At 41.3% G+C, this 16659-nt stretch overlaps 1 protein-coding gene across 2 annotated transcripts in view; it reads left to right on the forward strand.

Annotated features, from left to right (window-relative positions):
- Window positions 1-444: 444 nt before the first annotated feature.
- Window positions 445-16659, forward strand: part of KIF13A (kinesin family member 13A) — a 104565-nt gene continuing 88350 nt past the window's right edge. For both annotated transcript variants that reach the window (XM_082302479.1, XM_082302480.1), the window contains exons 1-2: window positions 445-856; window positions 1068-1158. In XM_082302479.1, the coding sequence (XP_082158605.1) occupies window positions 802-856; window positions 1068-1158 (146 nt within the window). In that variant the 5' untranslated portion in view covers window positions 445-801. The remainder of the gene's footprint in view (window positions 857-1067; window positions 1159-16659) is intronic.

Here is a 16659-nt window from a genome sequence, read left to right on the forward strand (position 1 = left end):
TCCCTTTCCTTGCCACAAGGCAACATGGTGTATAGTCGGGCAAGCCGGTGTCTCTGTGGTGGCGGCGTACACCTGCACGAGGCAGGTGGCTGTCGGGCAGGGCCCCCGGACGCAGCCCACTCCCGTAGCATCCCGCTCCCGCCAGCGTCGCCTTCCCGCGCAACGCGCATCCCTCCGCGCGTGCTCCCTGGGAAGCAGCGGCTGGCCGAGGATGGGCGGGGGGAGAGGGAGCCTCCCCACGCCCCTGGTGCCGAAGGCGCTCGGATGTTTCCGTCGCTTTCCGGCGGCGCCGCCACCGCCTTTCCCCGCCCTCTCGCCGCTTGCCTGGGCGCCCGCACGCCCGGCGGCGCGGCGGGAGGAGGAGGCGGCAGCGGCAGCGGCGGCGGCGGAGGAGGAGGAGGAGGAGGAGGAGGAGGAGGAGGAGGAGGAGGAGGAGGAGGAGGAGGAGGAGGAGGAGGAGGAGGAGGAAGAGGAAGATGGCGGTGGGGATTGGCAGGGAGGCGGCGGCGGCGGCAGCGGTTCTGCGAAGGAGCCCATCGGCAGCCAGCGCCGGCGCGGACCGCGGCTGAGCAAGGAGGCGGCTGGGGCTGCGCCACCACCGCCCTCCCCGGCGCCGGACCCTCCTCCTCCTCCTCCTCTCCTTCCCTCCCTCCCTCCCTCCCTCCCTCTGTCGCCTTCCCCGCCTGCCCCGGCCCTCCGCCCTCGCTCCCGGCCCGGCATGGACGCTGGTGCTCCGCCGTGTCGCTGCCGCCGCCGGCGCTGAGCGGGGCCGCCCGCCCGCCGCTCCCGGGAGCGGGGAAGATGTCGGACACCAAGGTGAAAGTTGCCGTCAGGGTCCGGCCCATGAGCAGGAGAGGTAACCGGGGTCTGGGGGCACCTCGGGGCGGGGGGGGCACCGGGGCGCGGCGTCCCCCCGCGTTCTGCCCGGGCTGGCGGGAGGACGAGCCCCCTCGCCTGTCCCCTCGCTCCTGGGGGAGCCGGGGGGGGCCGAGCTGCCCCGGCGGGCCGGGAGAAGGGGGGTGCGCTCGTTCGCCTTGGCTACAGCCCCCCGCCGTGTCGCCTTGCAGAGCTGGACCTGAATACCAAGTGCATCGTGGAGATGGAAGGGAACCAGACTGTGCTTCACCCGCCGCCTTCCAACGCCAAGCAGGGAGAAAGGTAAAACCCCGAGTCGCCGTGCCCCGAGTGAAAGCCCAGCCCCGGCTCCTCCGCCTCGCTCTCGCAGACGCCTCGCCTGCCTTTGTCAGGGCAGCGATGGGGTCCCCAGGGTGTCGCTCGGTGCTTTTTGGGGCTGCGGTGGGAGGGAGAGGGCGAGAGGCGAGCGCTGAGCGGGGCTGCTGCGTTGGGCTTGCATCCATGGGAAGTAAGGATCGGTTCTTTACCTGGCTTCCTGGGGGAGTCGGAGGTACCCAATGTGGAGACAGAAGATCTCTGTTAGTCTCCCAGGTTCAGAAGTTGATTCTTGATTGACTGCTCAAAAAATAAAGTGTGGAGTAGGTAATGACTTAGACCGTGTGTGCTGTTTTCAGAAATTTCCCTTGAGTGTAGGCTGTTAACAACTTGGTGTAACCTGTGGGGGAAAAAGAAACGGAATCTGATTTTTATGCTAGTGATGGATGGGTTTTTTTATATAACTTTGTTTACTAGTTTTTAACCTATTTGCATTTGAAAAGGCTGTAATTGCTAGATCCTTTATTAATTCAGTGTTGTTCTGTGAAGTAGCCTATGAGAATATGCTAAAATAATTTTGAAATCTGGCATTTAGTTGTGATGCCCCAGTAAAGAATACCCTTGGAAATAATCCAAAATACCAATGCACTAGACTGTAAAAATAGATCAGAACAGGAAAAGATTTCTTTCCTTTGAGGGAGTGTGGGGAAAGATGGGGAGGTGCAAGGGGAATAGTTATGTTGTATTCTTATCTGCTCGGTTACCTGTTGACTGCTCAAGTTCAGTTGACCTATTAAATGCATTTAATGCCAAGGATTGAGAAATCATTTGAATGGGTATGGAGATTTTCAGCCTAGCACCTCTCTAGTACTTAAGTCTTTTTAAAAAATATTTTTGATTCAGTTCGTTAATAATTATGAAAAAAACTTCAGTGTGAGAATATTCTTTTTTTTTTTGCAAAGGCGGAGTGTCATACTTTTATTGCTTTCCAGCAAAAAAAGTTGAGACCTTTTCTATTTTTGCATGTCTAAGGTGTGAAGGTGCTTCCCACGTTAACCCACATACTAGAATATAGGTGTAATCACACCAGTTTATTTTAAATCTAGCTGGCATTGTTTTCAGAACCATTGTTGTGGCTAAAGTGCTGGCCTGCATCTTGAAAGATCTGTGCTTGTTTCCTGCTTCTTTCGTAGATCTTTGTGTGATCTTCTGTAAGTTGTGCTGCATCTCTGTGTCTTAGCATCTCATCTGTGAAATGGAAATTTTGGGGGTTTTAAAAAACTATTCTGTTTTAGAATGTATGGGGGTTTTTATCAATAAACAGGAGTTTATTGAAATGTATATATAGCTTCTATCACAACAGTGCTATAAAAAGAATAACGAACTCTTCAGAGTGAGTGGAATTGACAGGCATGAAACATAAAATACACATAGAGTTTATAAAGCAAAACCAGAATTAAGATTTAAAAATCACTATTTCAATACACTTGAGAGACTAAGGGCCAGGTAGTTTAATGAGGAGCCCGTAATGTGGGAATTTTGCTTATGCACATTTGCCCACAGGTATTCAGTGAGACTGTGCAGTGACTGTCTTTTGAGAGCTTATGTGTCTTGTGTTTATCAGGCTTTAATATCTATAAAATATATAAATTCTCTTGGTGGTAACTGGCTTCTGTTTCTACGTCAAGAGCCTTATGGGTGAGCTGTGACACTTGTGTGCGACCACACCGTCGGCAGCTGTGTTGGCAAGGGATAGCTGTCTTGCTTGCAGCACAGTGTGAGGCTGGAATTTGGCTGGCTGCTAACTTGTGTGTTTGAAACAACTGCCAGATGTGTTATTGGAAAGAACTGTCAGAAATACTGATCAGAAGTAGCTCTCATTAGTGCAAACAGATAGTTGGGGTGCCTGCTTAATGGCAGACCTTGCATGTAATCTGTCAAGATGCCTAATGGGCTTTCTAGCGCCTCATGAACATCCTTACATTTCCTTCAGTGCTAAACTGCTGGTTTATATATTTTACTCAATATAAATAGTTTAATTTCTCATGATGAGAAATGGATTCTGTTCTTCTATGTGTACCCACCATAAAATGTCTGTATAAACTGGCTCTGAACTGCTGAGTAGCTGCTGCTTGTACTTGGATTGATGCCTTGGCAGGGTTAGAGATGTCAAACGGATTTTTGGTTTTCTTTGTGTAGCTTGTTTTTACATAGCTTAACTGGATTTTTCCTTCAGAGCAACCATGTCATTGCAAAAATGATTTAATTTGGTAGGGTGATTAATTGGTCTTTCTCTAGTCTATGCATTATTTTAATACTTTGTTTAATCTTACCTTTCCCTTTTTACATTTTATCTTTTTATATGGAAATTTCCCTTTTTCTGGCTGAATGGAAGTACAAGTTTGTGCTGCATTTTGGAATAAGTAGCCTTCTAAAGCAAATTTGGTTTCCAGGGCTGCTTTTTTAAATTCAGCTGAAGCCAAGAGACTATAGGGTGTAGGGAGTAGAATTCAGGACCATGCTCTTTATTTGCTTTGTTCTCTCAGTTATAGTTTAAAAGGTACTGACAGAATTTTCTGAAGTAAAATTAGGTAACTCTTTAATAATTATAAAATTATAAAATTTGCTCTCGGAATAACATCCAAGGTTAGGAAAATCAGATTTTACTAGCTTTGCCTATGCTGTAAGGAGTTTTTGAATTAAATTTAAATTCAGTTGCATTATTTTAATTAGTCTCTAGGCATTATTAAGTATAGTTCTGAAGGATTTTAGATGGGCAAGTAATGCTAGTTTTACAAGTGATGTAAAAGGCCTAAAATCCCAGACAGTGCTGTCATTTGTCCAACTTTCATTGTTGTATTAGAGGTAAAGTTACAACCATAAATTAGAGCAGGATTCTGACTGCACCTCCTAACTGCTTAGACCACACAGCACTCGCACTGTAACAAACACAGCTACAAAATAGTAATTGTTATTAAATGCAAGTGTTCTGTCTTTTTATAAGCAGCAGGCCTGCTGTTGCCCACAGGCACATGACTTCCAGTGTTCTAAACTAATGAAGGAAGAAAACCAGAACATAGTAAAACTGAACAGTCTGAGTCTGAAAGGCACAGAAAAATCTTTATCAACTGAAATAGTAGGAGACAGTGTTCAAAAAGGAACGGTTTTCATTAGCTGCTATCAGGTATAATCTCTGATGCTGGCAAAGTTTCTGGAAGTTCATTGTTGGACTTCATACCTTTAACCCTTGTTTTGCTTATACTGGTAGCAGTAGTTTCCTTTATATCTGCTGAAGTGTGCTTGTGTGTTCTTTTAGTTACCTCTCCTGTCTCTCAGCCATTTCCTTCCCAAACCAATATAGATTTCCATTTTTTCCCAAGGAGAAAGTTTGTGGGAACTCTGATTTTTTTTTTTTTGTCTTCAACCTGAATTTCCTTTCTCAAAGTACTCTCTCTCTTCGCAGAAAAAAACCCCCGTATTCTAACTTACAGTCTTTCAGAAATAGTTATTGTGTTTCAAAGTCAATTGAATCCTTCTATCCTGCTATAAATGTTTGTATTTGGTTGTTGGCAACAAGGTGCCATATTAAAATGTAACTATAAGATAATTAGAGTATAGAGTCACAGACAATCTTGCAAAATGAATAATTTTTTACAATGGAGATTTCACATCTCTATGTCTACTAAAGACCTGACTTTACATTATGGACGTTATTTTTCAGTAGGACAAATGAGGTCTTGCTGCGTTGGTTCCTCCTCTGTTTCTGATTGTTAAAATATGCTTTCCTTCTTTCCTTCCTTTCCTTTCAGCTACCCTTTTTAACACATAGGATCTGACAAGTTTTATTTTGGCTCCCTGATAACAGTTCTTCATGACATGATTTTTCCTTTAGTAAGCAAAATATTTGTCTTGACAGAAATAAACAAGGAACCATGGATACACTAGAAGTGAAATGCTATTTCATCTGTAGTTTTAACTGAAACACAAATTCATTTATTGGGCAATTCATTCCATTAGAGCATGGTAGCCTGTTGCAAACTTTGCCTTAATAAAAATCTCAGAGCAGAAAATAAGAAAGAAGTCTTCAGATTGTAGCGCTGAACTCAAAATCTCACTTTTTTCTGAAAGTGTCTGTCTTGCCTGTCTTAACTCTTTAAAAAAACCCCAGCATGTTATGACTTGTTTGTTCTGTCCTCTTCCATCCTCATTTTGATAAGACAAGTAGCACCAAATCCCAATTCTACTTAAAAAAACCCTCTTCTTATAGTGCTAAATTATTAAAGATTCCAGAATATACGGGGGCTTTTTTTGTTTTTTGTTTTTTGTTTTTTTGCATAGGTTTAAGCTCTTTAATAAAATAAATAGCTGGGAACAGATGTGTGTGCCTGTCTAGTTTTTGTAGGTCATAATAGTTTCAAAGATTAATATCTGAAGCACAGATTTCATCCCTAGGCAGCTTGTCCTAAAACTCTTGTTTCCAGAAAACAGCTGTTGCTCCTTCTGCTTTGGAGAAAACATAGTTTTGGATGGTCTTTAGTACACGGTCCTTCCCTTGGTGGTTGCGGTACTTCATCAGTTTTGGTACATTGCTTTGAGTAGCATCAGAGATGAGAGAAGAGCACTGTTGGAGGCCTTCGTGATAATGGTAATTTTTTCAAACTGAAACTTCTGGAAGCTGAAACAGGACAGCTGCTAATTAGTTCAGTATCTGAAGGAATGACCGACAAGATCACGTCTTTGATGTGTGAACTTCAAATTATCACCTGTCAGAGGTGGATCATAAAATAGTAGAATGCGGCAACTTTTATCTTTGCAGGAAGTTGTAAAAGTAATCTGACTTTGACCTGTCTAACTTTCCTGTTAGACATCAGTGTTCAGGATGTGAACTGTTAGCTTTGAACCTTGGCAGAGGAGATGGATTTGAATTATGAAATGTGTAATTGGAAAATGTAATTTTGGGAGCTACTTTTGCATTGCTCTAATCCATTCATGCCTCAGATGTGACACTAGATGCAGTTCCTTGAAACTGTTGTTCTAAAATTCCATGTAATTTGGAACACGAGACACGAACTTGTAGTCCAAAATACTGTGTGATAAGGTTCTTGGTTCTTCATGAGGTGACCTGAACTGTGAGTAAATGCAACATCCATTATTTTACCATGCTTACAAAATCCAGACTGCTGTTAGGACCTTGTGATTCGGTCTTTAAATGTGATTGCTAGAGGAAACTACTGTTGGAGGCCGTTGGGATTCTGGGTAAGCAGCCTGTAGTACTTAGCTGGCAAAATTTCAGAACAAAAATAGATAAAATGTTTGAGGAGAAGGAAAACTGTTCTTAGAATGACCATGTTTAGGCAATCATTGCTTTGTAGCCATTCTCTGCTTTTGGACTACTGAGTGTTATGTTCAAATATTTCTGAGTTGAACACAGTCAAATGAGATTTAGCTTCAAACCTGTCCAATTTTTCTGTTTTGCCATGTTGGAAGTACCTAAGTTGTGGGATATGAAAATATGTGTAAAAAGATCAGTAGACCTTTAGATATGCTTAGTTTCTGTGTTTAGAAGGTACAGATACATATGCACATGTTTATTTCTGCAGCCAGGGGTGTTTTTGAGCTCTGGATTACTAGTCAATACACCTTGAATGTGTTGTATATTGAAATGAATTACGAATTTTAAAAAATTGTAGCTCTCTTAAAATGGAGATTGATTTTTTTTTTTTGCTTTTTTTGGGGGATGTCAGGACTAAAGGAAAAGTTTTATTCGCACCTCCTTATCACCTTAGTGTAGAGACAGCTGTCTTGTTTTGAAAACAAGATTCTCTGCTCTGTTGTGCATCTAGTAGGTTTATTAAATGTGCACGTGGTAAGACTTTTAATTTGCTGTTACTTTAATAGTTAAAAAAAGTAGAGTTAAATGATTCTTGTAAACATATTGTGACCCAGGTGTGGGTTAGATTGAAGATACTTCAGGAAGTGCTTTAGAAGTCCTGGTGCTGCAGAACCTGAGCTCAGGGAGCAGCAGTGCACATCAGCTGCCCTTCTGTGCAGGTCTGTGTGCCGAGCAGAGCTGGGGTGTGAATCTTGGCACAAAATTTCAGGGACCAAGCGAATCCATTCTTGGTCTGATCAGGCCTGCAGGGCAGCATGTGCAGGCAGGCAGCTGCTGTTCAGGCATTCAACATGGTGGTACTTCTACTAATAAGATTACAGCTAAATCTTTAAATTGACGAATGCACTTGTTGCTATTGTTTGAGACTTTATCAGATTTGAGCTCCTCTGTTCCTCTGGTGCAGACTGAGTAGTGGTGGCTGCCTCTGGTTGCACTGCCAGTGTTCCCTGCATGGACAGACTGTCCTTAATGATGGGAAAGTAGTGCAGTGCCTTTGCTTATTTGGTCCGCCCTGGGCATGGTTTGAATCTATTAATGGAAACAATTACTGCCCACTGTAGCGAGATGCCAGCTGCTGCAGCAGTGCTGTGCAGATGCTGTTGCTTAACTGAGTAATTTCTCTGGTTGTTTGGTATTTTGGGAGAATGTCTGTTACTGATGGTAGAGTGGAGAAGGCTCTTTAAGGAAGTGTGAAAGTGTTGGCTGGAGACAGTGAGTACAGCCGACAACAAAAAGGCCCATGCTGTGCAATGATGTGCACCACACAGGACTCAACTCTTGAGTTAACTTATGACCCAAAGCACCAAATTAACTAAAACAGTTGTGTCCTTGCCTGGAAGTAGTATTGCTGTGTGTTACCAGAGACAGTACAAGGTCCATAGGCTCGTCTAGCTAGTACCTGACTTTGTAGGTTGATCCAAAATTGGTCATCAGAGTTCAAGGTTGGAGGGAGCTTGGGGTGATTGTATGTGTCTTTGTGGTTCTTATGTGTGAAGCTTGAGATGGGTGTTTGCTGGGGCATGATGGAGGAGCTCAGTTAGTTATCTTAGAATATGAAGGTCAAACAGAAAAATGCCTTGCTGATGGGAGTTGAAAATCAATGACTTGAGCTGAATATATCCATGTTGGTGAAGAGCAGGAGTTACACAAGCTGTTTTCAATGCCAGAGGAGAGTGTCCCTTTCTGTAATTTCTCATTTTGGGTGAAAAGTGAGTAAGTGGCTTTCTAATGCTGTTGTGCTTGGTTAGTGTTATTGTCTGTAATTCTGGCCTTTATTTTTGATAGTTGCCTTCTAATATAAAAATAATGGTTTAAAAACCCAACTGCCAGCCATCAAAACGTTTATAAATTCATAACCATATCCTAAGCTAGTATATTCTTTAGTAATCAGCCATACCCTTAATTTGGCATTCTGTTACATCCTAAATAGAGACATTCTCAAGCACATACATGCTTACCAAATATTCCTACATCACCTTTGGATGATCTGAAGCTAGTGGCTTGTAAGGTGAAACTTTTTCAAGAGGAGGTAATTTGAATGTTCTGTCTCATTTCACTTGGATCACTGTAGGGAAATCTGTGTAGTCCCCTCATGAAGCCCCTCATGAAGTCCCTAATGGCTTATCATCCTGTAGTGACATATTTGTTATTTAAGTGTTATAACTCATGGCAGAAATTTATACTGCAACTACTGTTTTGACAGATTAAGCCATGAATTTGTTTTGGTGCTTATTAATGATACAGTGCTTATTTTGAGGTACATCAGTCAGCACAGCAGAAGAAAGGTGTGCCTGAAACATTTCTGGGTGCTTGTTTTAGTGCATGGTAACTAGCATGGTTAATGATGATGCTGCATATGGGTGCAGAGAGGCTCACTGTGGACTAGCAACAGGTCCTGCACTTACCTGTTTCTCAAAAACTAGTCTCTACTAAGCCTATGCTGCTGCCTCTTCATGTTCAGTAACAGCATAGACAGCAGGCTAGTACTGACTGTCTTGGAGATTCACGGTGTCACTGCATCTTCTTTTTGCACTGTGTATGTATATTCCAAGAATTTTAAGCATTTCATAAACATGAATCAAAGCAGCTGCTGTGTCTGGAATGGCATGCTTATCTCTGCATGTACTTAGGAAGTACAGTTCCATATGTTTAAAAAAGTGCCAGGGTGCATTGTGAACTGTAAACTTTCTATAAAGTAACTTGATGCTTTGTTTTAAAAACACTTTGCTGAAAATGTCAACACTTGAATATTTTCCTCTGAAATTTTTTTGTATTAGAGAATATTTTAGGCTTACAAATGCAATGAAAAAAATACACATCATATTTTATTTATTGAGCTTACATTTTCTTAATTTATTCCACAGTCTCTTTTTAAACATGTGTCAATCCCAAGTAAATAGTGTACAAAAGCCTCTAGTCAAGAATAAATTTTCTTCTAGTGTAAGGCTTCAAAATTCTGAATCTGTCTGTTGAGCTTCTGCAATAATTTTTCTAGTGTTAAATGCTAGTATGTGGAGCTGTCTGTTTTGCTTAATAATTCTTAAGTGATGACAAGGAACAGCAGATCTTAGATAATAAACTGGAGGATTTGATACTTCTTCTCATGTGGTTTCCACTTTCTGCCTGACTTAATGATTAAAATCATGTCCAGTGTAGCTGAGGTGTCCTTTCACAAACTTGATTCTTTCAGAGTTGAAGCAAAAAGGATCATGTGAGGTGGAAGGGGTAATTTATCTGCCAAACAAATTGACTTGTATGGTTACTGGCACTTCAGAGTTCTTATTCTTGTTGAATATTTACTTTAAGTTCAGTTTTACTTTTTGATTCAAAAGCCCAGGCTTGTTTTACAGTTGATAAGCTTTAGCAAAAGGTAAATCAACAGAGCATTCCCATGGAGGCACAGAGCTGGTGGAAGTATTCTTGTGGTGAAGCTGCTTTATAGCCCTGAATGAGAGGCATGTCCTGGTCTGGTTTGGAAAGTTTCTTTGTCAGCATCTGTCAGTGTGAGTTTTTTAGATATGCAGTGGGATGTGAGTGCAGTGCTCCAGACTTGTTTTGGCTCAGTAGTGCCACCTCCCTGAATGATGCAAGTTCTAAACATTTTGATGAGTTTTGGTGTTTTTTTCCTTCCTGTCATACTGTGTTGTCATTCCCTATTTTGAGATACTTCTCAGTTTCTTTTAGACTTCAAATATGTTCTCAGAGAATTTTATCTAGCGAAACCAGACTGAAATAAAATTGGCCATTTGGTAAAACAGACAAATGTTCATTTTTTCACTGTATGTAGCTGAAGACATTAATACATTACTTACGTATCCTCTGAATGCTCAGCAACAAGTAGTTGACTTTGAATATATTTTCTTCAAAGAGAACCGTGCAGCTATGTGAGGGAGTAAGAGCAGAATGTATTTGCAGACCTCCTGCACTTTGCTGTTTTGTTACATTGAGACAAAAATGGGGTTCTGGAAGTTTTGTTCTAAGTGTGTAATGGAACAGCATCCCAGCAGTCATGTTTTGCTGTTTTGGAGCTTCTTCCTGGGTCACGGCAGATATGCTATTCTGAAACAAGCTCTCTGGAAGGCAAGCTAATACTTTCCATAGTGGCCGTTACATTTAAAAAGAAGGAACTTTTGAATAGTTCTAATTCTTCCTTAGTTCTCTAATAGTTCTAAATCTAATCCTTGTACCTGCATTTTTGATAGGAGTGCCCTTGAGAAATGCTGCTTCAGTGTCTGCAGAGAAACTGACACATAAGGTAACCCAAGAGATGGCTTGTTAATGGATTTGCTGCTGATGTGGTAGAATATAGGGAAAGGATACTTGGGAACCAGGGCAGTGAAAGGCAAAAGAGAGGTGAAGAAATGTTCACCCAACAACGTGATGACTCTCCTTAAAGTATATGTTGGAGAAAATCAACCTCTCCCACATCCCCCCCCTCCCCCTCCCCAAAAAAAGCTTCTTTTCATCCTCCTGAAAAACTGGCATTCTCTGGGATGCTACTAGTCTTCATGGGTGTTCTGGTTGAGATCCAAGTTGAAAACAAAAAGGAAAATCAGTTACTGTAAACAGACCATTGAACACTGGACAGCTTGCTCTGTAGCTTCCTTCTCGAGAGCTTCCAAGTCCTTAGAATGTTTATTGTTTGAGGTGTTTATAACATTGTAGCTAAGTTCATGGCATGTTTTATAGCATGGTGGTAACCCATATTTTAACACTGAATTTTTACTGTTTATTACATTAAATGTCATGAATGAGAACCTTTGTAAATTGACTGTGAAATAATCTAGTGGGAAACAACTTGTGTGTCCATCAAAAGGATGATGAAAGTGTGTTTGAAGATGGAGCATTTAAGTGTTCTCCTAAGGTCCCTTTCAGTGGAACAGTAACTTGAATCTTTTACTAAATCTAGTAGATGTTCTGTGTCTCTTAGCATTGCAGTTCCATGATTGAACTCTTCTTCGCTGTCAGAATTGCTGGGTACTGAAGGAGGGAGATGTTTGTCTTCCCCATGGTGAAGGTTAGAAGTTAGCTCTTGTCAGTTCTATTTAAAAGTTCTCAGCAGGGTGTGGTGGACGAGTACTGAACCTGGATAGACATCAGTCTAATCTCTCCTCCCTTATTTACTCCTTGGGGCCAGCTGCATCCTCTCAAGTAGTTTTTGAAGTTTCAGCTTTGCAGACGTGAATGTGACAGCAGCACTCTTTTTGTCAGAAATGCTAATGATGTGCAAGCTTTCTGTCATTGTTACCATCTACCCTCACAGATAAAAGTTTTGTGTGTACTCCAAGGAATGCATTGTACCTCTGTTCGGACTTTCAGGGTGTCCTCTTGCAACTTTGGGCTAGTTTAAACCCAGAAATGCAGCTTGGCAATGTTGAGTGGGCTGAATGCCCTTAGTGTTTTGCAACACGTGTGTTTTCTGAGTTATGGTTCTTCTGGTGTGCGGTCTGACCTGTACTGTTGGTTACTATTTCCGAATTTCTTACCTAAATGAGGAACAAATCCATGGCTCCTGTGCAAGATAGATCAAACAGACTTTGAAAACATTCTTGTACACGCATGACCAAGGTGTAAAACTAGTTTTATTAAAATCTTGCCAAGCCAAATTGATCTTAATTTGTCATCCTTTGTCAAGAAGGTTGTTGCAGAATGACTTCTGAAGGATCTCATGGTTCAAATGTTTTTCTCAAGGTATTGGCATCTTCATCATGGTTCAAAAAAGAGAGACAAGTGAGCTTGCCTTTGCTCAGATGGAAAAGGGAAAGTAAATGCTGGGTCTTTGTGGACTTTGAAATGGGATGTTATAAAATGGAATTGCAGAACTGAATTTTGAGTGAGGAATTTTTCATTAGCAGTGTGTACCAAGGGATGGAAATAGAAATACTGACAACAAGCAGTTGTTGTGTAGGAAAAGAAAACTAAAACCAGCTAACTTCATTAATTTCAAGAAACATTTGGATGTGGTAAGAGTCTGACAGTCTGTTGACTAGTAGACGTAAGGAACAATGTCAGAGTTCAGCGAGCTCAAAGTGTTTGATTTGACTAGGAAACTTGCATTTTTTTCCAAGTCATGGTGGAAATACTTTGTATTTGAAATACTTTTGCAATTATTGTTCTACTTTGCGTTCAAAATAGAAGAAAAGTTATAGATTCCCTGCAGAACTTTTCCTCTTAACAGAAGAAGCAAAGGCTGCTTTGTGTTGGTGTCCCGTGGCATTTTTGGTTGGGATGGGTTTTTTTGTAGTTTTTTCTCCTAAAGTACTGTTAATCTAATAGTATTTGAAATGGGATATCTGCCCTAGCTGCAGCTTCTCTTGTAGCATGCTCTTTTAGTTTCATGTCTCAGTTTGCAGGTGTAGTAGATGACAATAAATTAAGCTGGTGTGGAATTAATAATCAAACAACATGTCTTAGCCTTTTTTTTTGAGTAGAATGGCTATTTAGGCAAAAAAAGGAAACAGCTGACTCCTTATTACATTGAAAATTGAGAACTGAGGGTTGCTCTGACTTAAAATATTAGTGATGATGGTCGAAATGGGAAAGCTACACTGAAGAATCAGTGTGATAAACTTTTAAAATAATTTTAGAATTAATGCTGTATTTGTCAAACCTGAGTTTTGTTTGCAGTATTGCTCCTCACCTACTTTGCTCCTTCACATTCTTATCTTAGTGTTACTAACCCAGAACTGTTGACCTCATTAATGCTGCTCCCTAATTAATGTAATGCTTATCAGTTCAGAACCTGTGTGCCTTTTCATATGACTTTTCAGGGTGTTTCAGACCAACCTACTTGCTCAGAGTCTTTCTTGTTCCTTAATATATGGCTTCTCATTCTCTTCTAAGGATTTTTGTCAACTTTTTGAGAGACCATATGTAATTCTGCTTTAGTTCTTCTTGTTTTGTGTAATGCTATTCACTATGCAGGCAGATCCCTGGGGAGATCATTTAGGCCGTGGGTTATTTATGGCAGAGATAATTAGCTGAGTTGCAGCTCCTGAAACAGAAGAATTGCAGCTTGGTGTCATGGAAGCTGATAAGCTTTGTGAGGCCTCACGTCCTCCCGTGCAGAGTCAGATCGAGAGACTGAGTGCTGGACTCCCACAGTCTGTGTGTCTAGCAAAGCTTCATTAGCCTGTGCTGCCCATGCTGTTCTGGTGTTTGTGGCAGTGTTGGAGTCAAGAGCAGTGCCAGGGACAGGAAAGGGCAACAGGTAGGTGGGTGTAGGCCTCCACTACTGCTCTTCTAGTTCACATGCAGTGCAGGATGAGCATGTGTTCAGGTAATGAGGCAAAGCTGATGGGGGTCCCTAAAACTCAGGTGTGAGGACTGGCTATATAGAGATAACTAATGGACACCATGGTGTTGATTCGGTGTTTGGGAATACCTGCCACATGTTTCTGAGGGTACACTCTGTTATCTGAGATTTTTCTGTTGTCCATAGTGGTTCAGCCTACTCCCATCTTGAGTAATAGAACTGATTGTCATTGCAACACAGATGGTACTAAGTGGAACTATAAAGCTGTGTCTTAAGTAATATTTAAAGTATTCTGTTGAATACTAGAATCTGAGTAGTTGAAATACTTTGCCAAAAAGTGGGGTAACACTCATAGATTGATTTAAATATACCCGTTGACCTTACTGATTGATATGAATGTTAAGTTTAAAGCGCAGTTATTTGCAGGACCAGGAAAAAAATAATCATCAGGAAGGAATACATTTTTCACTGTTCTCTCTTTCTATGAAAGAGACTTTCCATTGTGTAACTGTGGTACAGCATCACTTGTGAACACTCCATATCCCAGTGCAGAATCCCAGAGCTCCCTTCTTAACTGCCTCTGAGTGGATGCCAGCACAGGCCACAGACTCTCTGCAGTCTTTGGGTCAGCATGCAGGGGGCTGGGCCCAGGAGCCAGGCCTGACTTATCATCCTACAGGCTCTTTAAATATGCATTGCTAATCTGAGTACTAAACCTCATAATTTCTGTGCAAGCAGATCCATAGATAAGGTTTATGCCTTTCTCTGTTCTTCTTAAGTTTAACTTCCTTCTTCTTCTACCCCTTATTCTCCTGACCTTCTACCTGCATTCTTCCATGCTCTTTAAAGATACCATGTAAAGTGTTATCTCCAGAAATGATGGTGCTTCAGAAGAGAGTTTGAATGCTGTTAGCAACTCCCAGAAGCAGTCTGCGGCCTGCTCTAAGTTGGAAGCTTTGATTACATTTAGTAGTCTGCAGTTGTTATGGTTGTGTGTGTGTGTGTGTTCATGCCTCAGCTTTTTTGTCTGCTTTCTGGCTCCCAGTCCTCTCAGTAACTTCCCTTATAGTAAGTACTCGCTGACAGGGATTGGGATCTTTTTATCCTATTATTAACTGCTTTGTATTTATGTTTTTTGTGTGCTAATTGGTAAATATCGTTCTCCTGTTCTGAAACATGTCAGGGCTGACAGCTTGATTTGATTTTAAGACGTCTAATTTAGAGTTTGGTTGTTTTTTGTTTTGTTTGGGTTTTTTTCTGCTGCAGTAAGGCAAATCTTATAATGGAATAACTTTTTTCATAATGCAGCTGTGCTTAGTATGCTGCTGCTGAATGGAAAGGCCTCAGTGAATTTCTGCAGGGTGGTACAGACTCTCATGTTCTCAAACTCTCCTTCTCTTAACCCAGAGTGCTTCTTTGCTCATGGTATCCATGCTGGGGCTGTGCTCTTTTTTGGTACCTAATCAGGTGTTCTCCGCTGCATGAAAGTGTCCATGCACCTTCTCTATTTTTAGGCATTGACTTGTCTCTTTGCCACTTTTTTGCTTTGTTTTATGCCCTGAGTTAAAAAAACCTGGCTGGACTCAGTGTTTGGGGTTTTTTTTCTGCACAATAAATCTTCAACATGGATAAAATTCTCACAGGTAATGGCAGTGGGAAGACATTTCAAAAAACTTCTACCTTTCAGTATGATAATACAGTAGTGTTCCACTCTTTGTAAACAAATGTTCATAAAAAGATAAACCTGTCTCTGCAGTCTGAGATCGCAGCTCGAAAAACATTTTGATGGGATATTGTTAGCTGCAAGCTGATGAGTAGGAGTTAAAGAAGAATGAGCAAGTTTTTAAGAAAGAAGGATTATCATATCTTTAAAATATTTGAGCTGTATATAGACTTTGGGCTGTTTGAGTAAAATTCCATTGAAAATACTGCATGTTGTTTAAATATGTGTTTTTAAATGTCAAAGTGTGTGTAGAGAGAAACAAATTGTTTAAGGAAAAAAGTATTTTCTGCCAGCAGCACACTGTGCAGACTGCCAGTCAGAGTTCCTGTGATGATGTCTGTTATCAATGAATGTGAGAGTTGCATAGTGTAGGAAATCAGTTTGGGAAGGTGATTATGATGACTGTCAATCTTTGAGTAAACCATGTCAAGAACTAGGTAGCAAAGTTGTTGACTTTATCAATATGGTCTTTATTATAGGACCTGAAAAGATGCAAAATTAAATTTTTGTTAATGATTATAGCCCTGTGGAATTTTAGAGGCTAGATTCTTTACCATCCTATTTCCTGTTGTCAGTTGATTGTGTCTGTACTGTCCATCGCTGTATCTCTTGGAGGTTAACACCAGTTGCTGTGTTGGAAAGGAGTAGATGTATCCATCTTTCTTGTAGTGGCTTTGAATATGAGAAGAGTAATTTTGCCACCCAAGTCAGTGTGCCACTGCAAATTCACTGGGCAAGTTCTGTGGAGAGAGAAGTTGTTGATCCCAGGTAGACATTTTTCAGAGCAAAACCCGCTAGGACTTGTTTCAAGAACATTGCAGTGTTTATGTGGAGAGCAACATGTGGAATAAATTCATGATCAGAAGTTTGGTGAAGCATGTGATAGGAGTTACAGAAGTAGTTGGCCTGGGCGTGCTTGTATGAAATGCTGGGGTTTTGGGGAATGGGACAGGCTTGAATTCAAAATTAAAATAGATTTTTAATAGTTACATTTGAACTGGGTTTTGTTTTGTTTGGGGTTTTTTTTGTAACAAGGGCTGCAAAAACTTGAATACTTCTTTTCAGAGTTTTAAAGTTTACAAGTGAAAAACCAGAAGAAGAATACAGATACTTTAGTAA

This window comes from Coloeus monedula, assembly GCF_965178545.1.
Source record: "Coloeus monedula genome assembly, chromosome: 1".
NCBI lineage: Eukaryota > Metazoa > Chordata > Aves > Passeriformes > Corvidae > Coloeus > Coloeus monedula.